The sequence below is a fragment of the Ochotona princeps genome, chromosome 2 (genome assembly GCF_030435755.1).
Source record: "Ochotona princeps isolate mOchPri1 chromosome 2, mOchPri1.hap1, whole genome shotgun sequence".
NCBI classification, from domain to species: domain Eukaryota; kingdom Metazoa; phylum Chordata; class Mammalia; order Lagomorpha; family Ochotonidae; genus Ochotona; species Ochotona princeps.
In genome coordinates this window covers 107,830,845-107,842,588 of record NC_080833.1, presented here as the reverse complement: position 1 = coordinate 107,842,588, position 11,744 = coordinate 107,830,845, and the positions used below count along the sequence as shown (strand labels likewise).

The window sequence follows — 11,744 nt, the reverse complement described above, 5'->3', positions numbered from 1 at the left end:
AAGACGAGTGGAATCCTAGGGGCCCTGTCTGTCTGTGGCTCTCCTCGCGTCCCTGCAGGGCACAAAGACCTGGCGGGAGGACCGAGCTCACTGTATTAGTTCTTTTAGGGGTTGCAGGAAGAGGGCAGAGCGGGAGGGGTGGTCAGGGACCGGGGCAGCTTCGGGGAGAGTTTGCTTGCAGGGGAGGAGGATTGCTCAAAGGAACTCCCGTGGGGGGCGGTGTTAGGACGACCGCCGGTCGAGGATTCCAGGGTGGTGAGGTGGGGGTGTCCCTGGCGCCGGGCGCCGAGCCGTGCTCTGCGAGGCCAGCCTGCCCTCTGACGGCGAGCGGGAGACACTGCCCGCCGGATCCCGGGCCGCGAGGCGCCGCCAGGCTCTCCGGCCCTGCGTGGCTTAGCCCTTCACGCACTTTGTGTCCCTCAAGTGCGGAGGATTTCCGGAGGATCCTCTGCGCACCCAGCCCTCGTGCTGAGGGCACGGCGACCGAGAGAGGCAGCCCGTGGCTTTGAGGCGCTCTCAGGGACCAGGGGCTGGGATTTAATTTTTTTAAAAAGATTTATTAATTTTTATTGGAAATGCATATATACAGAGAGGAGGAGAGAAAAAAGGATGATCTTCCGTCCGATGATTCACTCCCCAAGTGGCCACAACAGCTGGAGATGAGCCAGAAGCTTCTTCTGGGTCTCCCACGCAGGTGCAGGGTCCCAAGGCTTTGGGCCATCTGATTAGAACCAGCGCCCATATGAGATCCCAGAGTGTACAAGGTGAAGATTGAGCCACTGAGCCATCATTCCAGGCCTGCTCACTCCGTTTTGTTTGTGTTGGTTCTAACTCAGCCTGTCCCTACCCTCAGCTCTTGAGCAAACCAGCAGATATTACAGTTCCACTAGGGTGAACCCATCTGTCCCTCACAGAATCTGCACCCAGACCTGGTTATCTCAGTGCTAGTTAGCGTCCTGGTCCAGCCTAATGTTACGTATTCTGACACTCACTGGTAGGTATGTTCCAGCCCTGCCAGAGGCCGCTGTGCCCCAGCCCTAGCTTCAGTGTGCACTGGTGGGCGGTGGTTGATGCTGACAGCTCAGGTCTCCCACATGAGCGGGTTCATCGGTCTGACCTAGGAAGGTCCTCTGGTTTCCTTCCTGTAAGCCACTTGGTCTCAGCCGCCTCAGCACAGCAGGCACTGGGAGATGACTGCTTTAGTTTGTTCACGTGGAGCTGCCTGTAGATAGTCACGTCGAGGTGTCCAGGGGTTATTGCTGGGTGGGTGGGAGCTCAGCAAGGACTAGGAAATGTGGTGCAGCAATTGAGCTGTCAGCAACAGTGGACTAACGCCAGAGCTACAATTAGAAATACTACATGAAACACTTTAAAAAAGAGATTTGTTTATTAGAAAGAATTAGAGAGAAAGATGTGTTTATCCACTTTTTCACTCCCTATATGGCCCCAAAGGCTAAGGCTGGCCCAGGTTAGAAAAGAATCTAGTACTCCTTCCTGAGTCTCCCCCACGGTACAGAGGTCCAACCCCTGCAGGCAACCTGCCGCTGCTATCCCAGGCCATAAACAGGGAGCTGCATTGGAAGTAGAGCAGCCAGGACTCAAAACAGCATTTATATGGGATGCTGGGACCTGCTTGCTGCATGGGAATCCTTAAGATTAATACTTCAAGAATAAGTAGGGAAGGGCCCCGGCGGCGTGGCCTAGTGGCTAAAAGTCCTCGCCTTGAATGCCCTGGGATCCCATATGGGCACCGGTTCTAATCCCGGCAGCTCCACTTCCCATCCAGCTCCCTGCTTGTGGCCTGGGAAAGCAGTCAAGGACAGCCCAATGCATTGGGACCCTGCACCCGCGTGGGAGACCTGGAAGAGGTTCCTGGTTCCCGGCTTCGGATCGGCGCACACCGGCCGTTGCGGCTCACTTGGGGAGTGAATCATTGGACGGAAGATCCTCCTCTCTGTCTCTCCTCCTCTCTGTATATCTGACTTTGTAATAAAAATAAATCTTTAAAAAAAAGGAATAAGTAGGGAAGCCAGTGTTGTGGCACAGCCGGTTAGGTCTCTGTTGACAATGAGATATATGGGCACCATTGTTTGAGTCCCAGCTGCTCAACTTCCCATCCAGTTCCCTGCTAGTGGCCTGGGAAAGCAGCAGAGGATGCCCCAAGTGCTTAAGCAGTACCCTCGGAACATGCTTCTTTTTGGGGACCCTAGATGACATCAAGTGCTGCCCACATTCTGGGGTACTGGGAGAAATCTACTGCTTGCCTATGTAGAATCTAGGAAGGAAGGAAATAATAAAACCAATATTTGAAGAAAAAATAGCCAAGCATTTAAAAAAAAAGATATATGTACACTTACTGAAAAGGCAGATTTACAGAGAGAAGACAAAGATCTTGCATCTGTCGCGTCACTCCCCAAATGGTTGCAAGCTGGAGCTGAGCCAATCTGAAGCCAGGAACCAGGAGCTTATTCCAGGTCTCCCAGGTGCATGTAGGGTCCCAGGGCTCGGGTCATCCACTACTTTCTCAGGCCACAAGCAGGATGCTGGAAGGGAAGTGGAGCATCCAGGCCATGAACGGACACCCATATGGGATTCTGGAGCTTGCCAGGGAGAATTCGCGAATTGAGTCACTACACTGCCCCTTCTACCTCCCCCAGCTGTCAATGAAGACATTTTTTCAATTACATCACACAGGATGGGTGCTGTGGCACAGTGGGTTAAGGTGCCAGTTGGATGCCTGCACCCCATATCGGAGTGCCTGGTGTGGAGTCCCCCCTTCCTTCCTGCTGATGGGCTTGGAAGGCAGGGGATGATGGTTCAAGTGCTTGGGTTCTTGCCATGGACATGGAAGACCCTGGTGGGGTTCCTGTTCCTGACTTCAGCGGGGACAAGTGCCAGCTGAGTGTTTGGGAAAGAACCTGGGGAAAGAACCTATTGTTGTCTCTCTCTCATTCTATGTTACTCTACCTTCTAAATAAAAATGAATGAATAAACAAGTAAGTTAAGTGGATAACAGTTTAGATCACAGATTCAAGAAGCCAACAAACCACATGTAAAAAACCAAAAAGAAATCCATATCTATCAGAGTGAAACTGCAAGAAACTTAAGTCAAAGAGAAAAATTTTGAGCCCAGTGTCATGGTTCAATTGGTTAGTTCTCCTCCTGCAAGTGCCAGCAAATGGGTGCTGGTTTATATCCTGGCTGCTCCCCTTCCCATCCATCTCCCTGCTTGTGGCCTGGGAAAGCAGTCGAGGACGGCCCAAAGCCTTGGGACCCTGCGGCCATGTGGGAGACCTGGAGTAAGCTCCTGGCTCCTGGCTTCGCATTGGCTTAGCTCTGGCCATTGTAGGCACTTGGGGAGTGAGGCAGCAAATGGAAGATCTCTTGCTGTGTCTCTTCCTCTGTAACTCTTATAAATGAAAGAAGTAATTCTTTTAAAAATGGTCAATTGAATGCTTAACTTAGTAAGCATTGATGTTTTGTGGAGGCTAAAATATACATAACATTTATGGGCCCAGTGTGGTGGTCTAGTGGCTAAAGTCCTTGCCTCGCAAGCGCAGGGATCCTATATGGGTGCCCGTTGTGGTCACTTGGGGAGTGAATCATTGGACAGAAGATCTTCCTCTCTGTATACTTGACTTTGCAATAAAAATAAAATCTTATAAAAACTGTACAGGCAAAAGAGGTCCAAGCCTGAAATAATCCAGAGGTATTTACACATGCACCAGCAAGTTTATTACTATAAACAATAATAAGCCAGTTTGCTGATAGAAAACACGAAGAATCTCAAACAAGTGAATGAAGCCAGACGAAAACAGAATATGTATGATCCATTTATGGGAAATTCAAGAACAAACTGGCCTGTGTGATGGAAGCCAGAATGATAGTTCCCTTGCCGTCAGGGCCGGCAGGTTAAAGGAGAGTTCTGAGATGAGGCAGTTTTGAGGGTAACCTTGAGAAGTGAAGGAAAAACAATAAAAAGAAACAAAAAAGAAAATGCAGGCAGTTTCCGATTAACCAGAGGGGAAGCTGAGGAGGAATAAAAAACTCGACAGAAAAGAAGGCACCCTCGGGGCCTAGAGCGGCCGAGGGAGACAGAAGCCCAGGGAACAGCAGGACGGGCATGCGAGTGCGTGTACCCGCGCGGCGGGCCCGGCTAGGACGGAGGCGGCTGCGGTCCCCCTCTCCTTCCCACTTCCTTTGTTCCCTTTTTGTAATTTGTCTTTCCACAGCTGTCTCAGTTTCCTCCCTAATCCCTCAAGCCATTTCTCTCTCTCTAACGTGTTCTGTATACATCTGAAGTCGGCTTCCACGTCTCAAGTTTCCTGGAGTTGGTTGCTGCCTTCCTGCTAAGCAACGCTTTACAAGATGATAATAAGTAAGAGGGATAAAAGTTGTGTGTCAATTTGTTAGGAGAAAGCATGAGTGAAAAAAACTTCTTTTAAAAAAAAAAAATACATTTTATTAATTATACTGCTTTATGTGGCAGTTTCATAAGCTTAGTGAAAAAAAGCACTTATTAGCAGAGGATGGTTTCGATCCATCGACCTCTGGGTTATGGGCCCAGCACGCTTCCGCTGCGCCACTCTGCTCCATGGTGTACTTCCTCTCTATTAGCTTATTTATAAAGTTCCTTCTTTTTCGACTTCCTGATTCTAACCTAGTGCCACCTACTGTCTCCTAAAAAAAAGTCATTACTGTCACGCCTGTTCTTATTGGCCGATTCCTGGCACGGTAGGCGTTTTTTATTGGTTCAGAAGCCCGGTTTGCCATGGCAAACCAATAAGCAGAAGCGGCGGAGCAAGGCGGGAGCGAATCGCAGCGCGTTTTGTTGGGACACGCCGGCAAGACGCCTTTCCAGTTGTCTGCTTCTCCAGGGGCAGGGGCCGTTGGTGCGGCCTCCATTGTTCGGTCTTGAGGGCGCCATGAGGTAGGGGGACGGAGGTGCTGGGAAGATTTGGGGTTTCCGGCTGAAAATGTTGGGAAGGTGGGTCGAGAACAGTCAGATGGCCGGGAAGGGCCGCGTGTCAGCGGCTGGCCGGGGTCCCACCAACTCCCCGGGTCCGGGCGGCCCGGACCCGCAGGATGGAGCGGGCGGGCGGGCTGCGCTCGCGGGAGAGTCAGGCCGGCAGGCCGGGGTGTCGGGCCGGGGGGATGTAGGGCGGCGGGCCGGGGTGTCGGGGCTCAGGGGCCGGGGGGATGTTGGGCGGTGGGCCGGGGTGTCGGGGTGTAGGGCCGGGGGGATGTTAGGCGGTGGGCCGGGGTGTCGGGGTGTAGGGCCGGGGGGATGTAGGACGGCGGTCCGGGGTGTCGGGGTGTAGGGCCGGGGGGATGTAGGGCGGCGGTCCGGGGTGTCGGGGTGTAGGGCCGGGGGGATGTTGGGCGGCGGGCCGGGGTGTCGGGGTGTAGGGCCGGGGGGATGTTGGGCGGCGGGCCGGGGTGTCGGGGCTCAGGGGTCGGGGGGATGTTGGGCGGCGGGCCGGGGTGTCGGGGTGTAGGGCCGGGGGGATGTAGGGCGGCGGTCCGGGGTGTCGGGGTGTAGGGCCGGGGGGATGTTGGGCGGCGGGCCGGGGTGTCGGGGCTCAGGAGTGGTGGGCCGGGAGAGCAGGGAGGCCGACCACTGCGGGGTCCTGTAAACCCGTGTCTGTCTGCGTTTCCAGGGGTGACAGAGGCCGTGGTCGCGGGGGGCGCTTCGGTTCCCGAGGCGGCCCAGGCGGAGGGTGAGTGCCGGGGGGCGGGCCGGCGGGCTTCCCGATGGCTGGGCACCCTGGATTTCCTTGGGGTGAATGACGTGGACTGTTTTTCTTCTCCCAGGTTCAGGCCCTTTGTGCCGCACATCCCATTTGATTTCTACTTGGTAAGTGCTTTGGGCCCGAGTGGATGCAGACGTGGTGGTGGCCAGCTCCACCCTGTTAGCGCGCTTAAGGGTAGAAGGGATCTGTGCACGGAGTAGGGGGTTTGAGCTGACTTTACGATGCTTTACATACACTTGGTTGTGTATCTGAAAGGCAGATAGTTCTATGAGAGACAGAACTGTCTTACATCAGCTGTTTGATTTCCCCAGACTGCCACGATAACCAGGAGTCCGGCATTAAATCCTGGTCTCCTGTGTGGGTTCAGGGACCCGGACCTGCTTTCTCTGGGCACACAAGCAGAGACTCCAGCCTGACCCACTGCACCACAGGGCTGGCTCCTTTATAACATCTCTTTTTTTTAAAGATTGACTTATTTTTATTACAAAGTCAGATACATTTATAGAGAGAGGAGGAGAGAGAGAGGAAGATCTTCTATCTGATGATTCACTCCCCAAGTGATCACAATGGCCGGTGCTGTGCCAATCCGAAGCCAGGAGCCAGGAGCCTCTTTCGGGTCTCCTGCATGGGTGCAGGGTCCCAAGGCCATGGGCTGTTCTCTACTACTTACCCAGGCCACAGGCAGGGAACTAGGTGGGAAGCAGGGCCACTGGGGTTAGAACCAGCTCCCATATGGGATCCTGGCGCATGAAGCTAAGGACTTCAGCTGCTAGGCCACTGTGTCAGGCCCAACCCTTTATAACATTTTAATGAATACAGACAATAGAGTTTTCTGTATCAGGTTTTTTTTCCCCCATTGTTCTATGGGGGTGGGGGTTTGGGAAACCCCACTCTTGCATGGTTTTTGCCGAGTAGTGGTTTGTGTTCTGGCTTAGTGTGAAATGGCCTTCCCCCGGGTCAAACCAGCTCCTGACGAAACTGCCTTCAGCGAAGCTTTGTTGAAGAGGAATCAGGACCTTGCTCCCAACTCAGCGGAACAGGTGTGTCTTTGTTGCCTTCCTTGAGATTTCTCCATGGTGTTAGAAAGAGTGATGGTATGGATAGGTTAACTGCTCCTCAAAGCCACACAAGGTTTTATTGTGCTCTTTCTCACTGTGTGTGGAGCTGGAGCAAGGTGAACATTTAAAAAGACTGTATAGGTTTTTATGGGGAATCTCTGGGATCAAAAAAGTTTTTTTTTTTTTTTTTTTTTTTTTTTTTCTGGCATATTGGAGACGAGAAGTGGTGAGCTGTTTTTGCAAACCAGCGGCTTCCTGGAAGGAATGAGGAGAAAGTTCCCAGAGGATGACTTTAGGGAACTTGTCCTGCTCTGTTTTTCAGGCCTCCATCCTTTCTCTGGTAACCAAAATAAACAATGTGATTGACAATCTGATCGTGGCTCCAGGGACTTTTGAAGTGGTGAGTTTCTGATGACTTTGTCTCAGGCAAGGGCAGCCTTGGTAGTGTGGGGATTTCCCTGACTCTTTTAATTTCTCAGTTGCCCATTACCCACATTCCAAGCCTGAAATTGGAAAGTGCAATGGAATTCCTTTGTGATACTGAGCTTGGGGACAAGATTTGTGCTGATGGCAGCTGGCTGGGTTGTGTCGGTCTTCCGTGTGGCTTTGGGGGGGATATGGTTTTCATCCTTGCTGCTTGCAAGTCTCAGTCACAGGAAGCTGTGTAAAGAGTTCTGAGAGAAAGAACTAGACACCTTTTTTCTTCTAAACTTTTTCCCTGAAATTTCTTCCGACAGCAAATTGAAGAAGTTCGACAGGTAGGCTCTTATAAAAAGGGAACAATGACTACAGGACACAACGTGGCTGACCTGGTAGTGATCCTGAAGATTCTGCCAACATGTGAGTGGGTTTTCTGTGACAGTGGGAACAGAACATAGCTTCTGTGGCTGAGGCTTAAAGTCAGCTTTTTTATGAGAAGGGGTGTTGGTGAAAAATTGGCTCTTTTCTTAGTGTGATAAGGAGGGCATGGCATGTTGGGGGGCTTATGGCTAGATCCTGTAAGGCAGTTGCCCCATCCAGAATGCTGCACCTGGCATCAGTCTGAGTTCTGTGAAGTGGAAGGTGTCCTGCTGCCCGAGCTGCCAGCTGCTCTGGCCACACCTTGGCGTCTCCTCATGAAAGTTCTTATGATGAGCCTTCCACTAGCCCTGAATGGAGGCATAAAATGACAGTAAAATATTTTGTAGTAAATACAGAGGAAGTCTGTGTGATAAACAGATTCCTACTTAATTTGTTATCTTTTTCCATCTAGTGGAAGCTGTCGCCGCCCTGGGGAACAAAGTCGTGGAAAGCCTGAGAGCGCAGGATCCTTCCGAAGGTTGGTGTCTGTTTAGTGCACACGTTTAGGGGCTGTAGGAACCACTCTGACCCGAGGTCAGGCTAGATGGAAGAACACGCAGTATTAGATCTCAGGGGAGTTTCTGGCCGGGACCTTAGGAATTCAAGGTCTATTTGGTCTACCTATTAGATCTCTCCCCAAGCCTCATTCTGGGTTTGTATTTGTTTTTTCTTTAAGATTTTTTTTTTTTTTTTTTTTTTGAGATAGAGACATATTCCAGCTGCTGATTCACTCCCCAATTGGCCACAATGCTTGGAGCTGCACTAATCCAAAGCCAGGAGCTTCTTCTAGGTTGAACTTGTGGGTGTAAGAGCCCTAAGCTCTTGGGCCTTCCTCCATTGCTTTCCTAGGCCATTAGTAAGGAGCTGCACTGGAAATGGAGCAGCCAGGGCCTGAACAGGGAACCATATGGGATGCTGGTGCTACAAGCTTACTTGCTAAGCTGCAATATCAGTTCCTTAGTACTGTGTTTAAAAAATGTGTTCTCACCATCATCCTAGGTTTGACTTTGATATCTAAGTGAAACATGACAGTTAACGGCTTTTGGTTTCTTTTAGTTTTAACGATGCTGACCAATGAGACTGGCTTTGAAATCAGTTCCTCTGATGCCACGGTGAAGATTCTCATTACAACAGTGCCACCTAATCTCCGGAAACTGGACCCAGAACTCCATTGTGAGTCCTTTTTGTCCACTGCTGGGAAATTCGGGGGAAGTTCAAATTATAGTACTATTGCTGTTGAGTTTCTTAGATTGTTCCTATTCCCCAGGAAGCCTTCTGAGAACTTACTGAATCTTGCCCTCTTCCTGTGTCATTTAGAAATAGTTTAAAAAAAAAAAAAAAAAAAGAAATAGTTTTATCAGCTTTTTTTGTGGCATTGTTTTTTTTACAGTCTATTTTTGACAGGCAGTTAGACACAAGGAGAAAGATCCTCCATCCACTGGTTCAATCCCCAAAAAGTCTGCAATAGCCAGAGCTGAACCCATCAGGAGCCAAAAGTTTCCTTTGAGTCTCCCTTGCGAGTGCAGGGTCCCAAGGAATTGGATCCATCCTCTGCTGCTTTCTCAGGCTGTAAGCAGGGAGCTGCATGGGAAATAGAACAGCCTTTATAGGCTGCTGCACTGTAGGTCAAGGATTAGGTCACTAAGCCATCATGCCATTCCCTTTGGTGACATTTTTTTGGATGGGATTGCTAAAAAAATAGTTGGAGGAGTTGAAAAGACAACTTAGCAGAGGGGAGGGTAGGTTTCAAAACTTCTGAGACGAAGAGAGAGACCTCCCATTCCCTGCTTTACTCCCCAAACGCCTACAGTTGTTGGAGCTGAACCAGGCCAAAGGTGGGATCCTGGAACTCAGTTTGTGTCTTCCAAATGATGGCAGGGACCAGGTGTGCACATTAGGAAGAAGCTAGGACTCCCCCTCCCCTCAGGCATTGCATAAGGGATAAGTGCATCCCAAGCAAGGGTCTGCAATGCTAGGACAGCTGCCCGCCCCAAGATAGGACTTCCTACAGCTTGGCATCCTTTTGGGGGGGGGGTTGTTAAAACACCACCGTTACCATCTGCACCCTAGTTTTGGGTCCGTGGCAGCAAGACTGAACTGCTTGATAATGGGGGTGTCTCCTTCCAGTGGATATCAAGGTGTTGCAGAGTGCCTTAGCAGCTATCCGACATGCCCGCTGGTTTGAGGAGAATGCCTCGCAGTCCACGTAAGTTCCTCCTGGGTCATTTGGATTCAAGTAACCTAAGCTGCAGTGACCAGCAAAAATCAGGAGAAAGGAGAACACATGGTTCTAGAATAGCGTGGTCGATCTTGGCTCTATTCTAGGGTGGAAATACATGGTTTTATTACTTCAGCTCTTGAGTTATGTCTTACTTTTTAGAGTGAAAGTTCTCATCAGACTGCTGAAGGACTTGAGGATTCGTTTCCCTGGCTTTGAGCCTCTCACACCCTGGATCCTTGACCTGCTTGTAAGTGAAGAAGGGGGCTGCAGTGGCCAGCGCTCCTATAAAGCAGCCACTCTGAAACCTTTGGAGTCTGACATTTGGTGAAGAATAGACGAGAAATCCAGGGTTGATTGCTTGGCTGGGTTTTTGGAGTGGCAGTAAGTGGATACCTGAGGTAGTGCCCCTTTGCCTTTTCTCTGGCATCATTCCATTGTTTTGGTGGTGGAGAGGAGATAGAACAGCCGTTTCAGAGTTCCTTCTGAACATGAAGATTGGGGGCAGACCTGAATGGCTAGTTTCCTTGTGTGATTTCAAGTTTTAAGCTAGAATTGCTGCCCGGGTGAGCCACTGACCCGTTTTACCCTTTCCAGGGGCACTATGCTGTGATGAACAACCCCACCAGGCAGCCCTTGGCCCTGAACGTGGCGTACAGGTACAGTGTACTGGTGGTATTTTGGGATGTCCTGGGATGGGTTTGCTGGAGGACGGTGCTGCATGACTTTGTCCCTGGTTTTCAGGCGCTGCTTGCAGATTCTGGCTGCAGGATTGTTCCTTCCAGGCTCTGTGGGAATCACAGATCCCTGTGAGAGTGGCAACTTCCGAGTACACACGGTCATGACCCTGGAACAGCAGGTACCGGCACAGCTCACCTGGGGGCTGTGGGACATGGCTTTTTGGCTCTACTCTGGAGGAGTCCTGGTCAGAGGGCGAAGGGATAATGGGCCCTTCGGGGATCAGGGATCGGGGACTCTCCAGGCAAGTCCTGTGCTTCAGTGCCTTCCTCTCCATCTCGTGAGGATGTCCAGTGCTTGCTTGGTTTTCCTTGCTAAGTTACCCTCACTTTGCTCTGCTTCAGGACATGGTGTGCTACACAGCTCAGACTTTGGTCCGCATCCTCTCACACGGTGGCTTCAGGAAGATCCTTGGCCAGGAGGGGGACGCCAGCTGTAAGTGACCACTGTGGGTCGGGGTATCCACACAGAAGCCATTATCTTGATAGCTTAGTATTCCTGGTCATGCCTTGTATACTGGGACTCCATGGTCAAAGGTGCTTTTTTTTCTCTTCTAGATCTTGCTTCTGAGATATCCACCTGGGATGGAGTGATAGTGACTCCTTCTGAAAAAGCTTATGAGAAACCACCAGAGAAGAAGGAAGGCGAGGAGGAGGAGGAGAACACAGAGGAAACACCTCAAGGAGAGGAGGAGGAGAGCATGGAGACCCAGGAGTGACCTGGCCTTTCCCCCTGCACAGGACGACTGGCCTGAGCCAGCAGCTGCTGGGCCTGGTGTGCTGGCGTGTCTGAGGGAAGAGGGGGCAGCAGGAAGAACCGCAGACTGAACCACGCGCTCATCCTGCTGGGTTTGGATACTGGCTTAGCAGGACTTTCCCATCCATAATGAAACAGGATACCAACATTTCTTCCCAGTACTTTAGAACCCCTGGCTCCAGAAAGTCCCTCTCAACCAGTCAGTACCTTTGTTGTTAAAATGTTGTGAACTCTTAGTGTCTGGGTATTTTTTTTTCTAAGAAAAATAATTAAAGGACTTCCTAGTCGGGATATTGGTTTTATTTATTCCTTGGTGTGTGGCGGCCTGTTTTGCTTTCTTTTAGATGAAGATTTCAGACCTCTGAAGCTTCTTCATATACC

At 50.8% G+C, this 11,744-nt stretch overlaps 1 protein-coding gene and 1 non-coding gene across 2 annotated transcripts; one reads left to right on the top strand and one right to left on the bottom strand.

Moving 5' to 3' along the window:
• Nucleotides 1-4,520: 4,520 nt before the first annotated feature.
• Nucleotides 4,521-4,592, bottom strand: TRNAM-CAU (transfer RNA methionine (anticodon CAU)). The gene has a single exon. It is a non-coding gene; the product is annotated as a tRNA-Met (tRNA).
• A 218-nt stretch (nt 4,593-4,810) lies between these two features.
• Nucleotides 4,811-11,654, top strand: ILF2 (interleukin enhancer binding factor 2). The gene is made up of 14 exons (XM_004588937.3): nt 4,811-4,930; nt 5,661-5,720; nt 5,815-5,857; nt 6,689-6,793; nt 7,134-7,211; nt 7,549-7,651; nt 8,064-8,129; nt 8,708-8,824; nt 9,779-9,857; nt 10,032-10,119; nt 10,467-10,528; nt 10,614-10,728; nt 10,952-11,042; nt 11,165-11,654. The coding sequence occupies exons 1-14, from the start codon at nt 4,926-4,928 to the stop codon at nt 11,323-11,325; spliced, it is 1,173 nt and encodes a 390-aa protein (XP_004588994.1). The 5' UTR covers nt 4,811-4,925; the 3' UTR covers nt 11,326-11,654.
• Nucleotides 11,655-11,744: the final 90 nt, after the last annotated feature.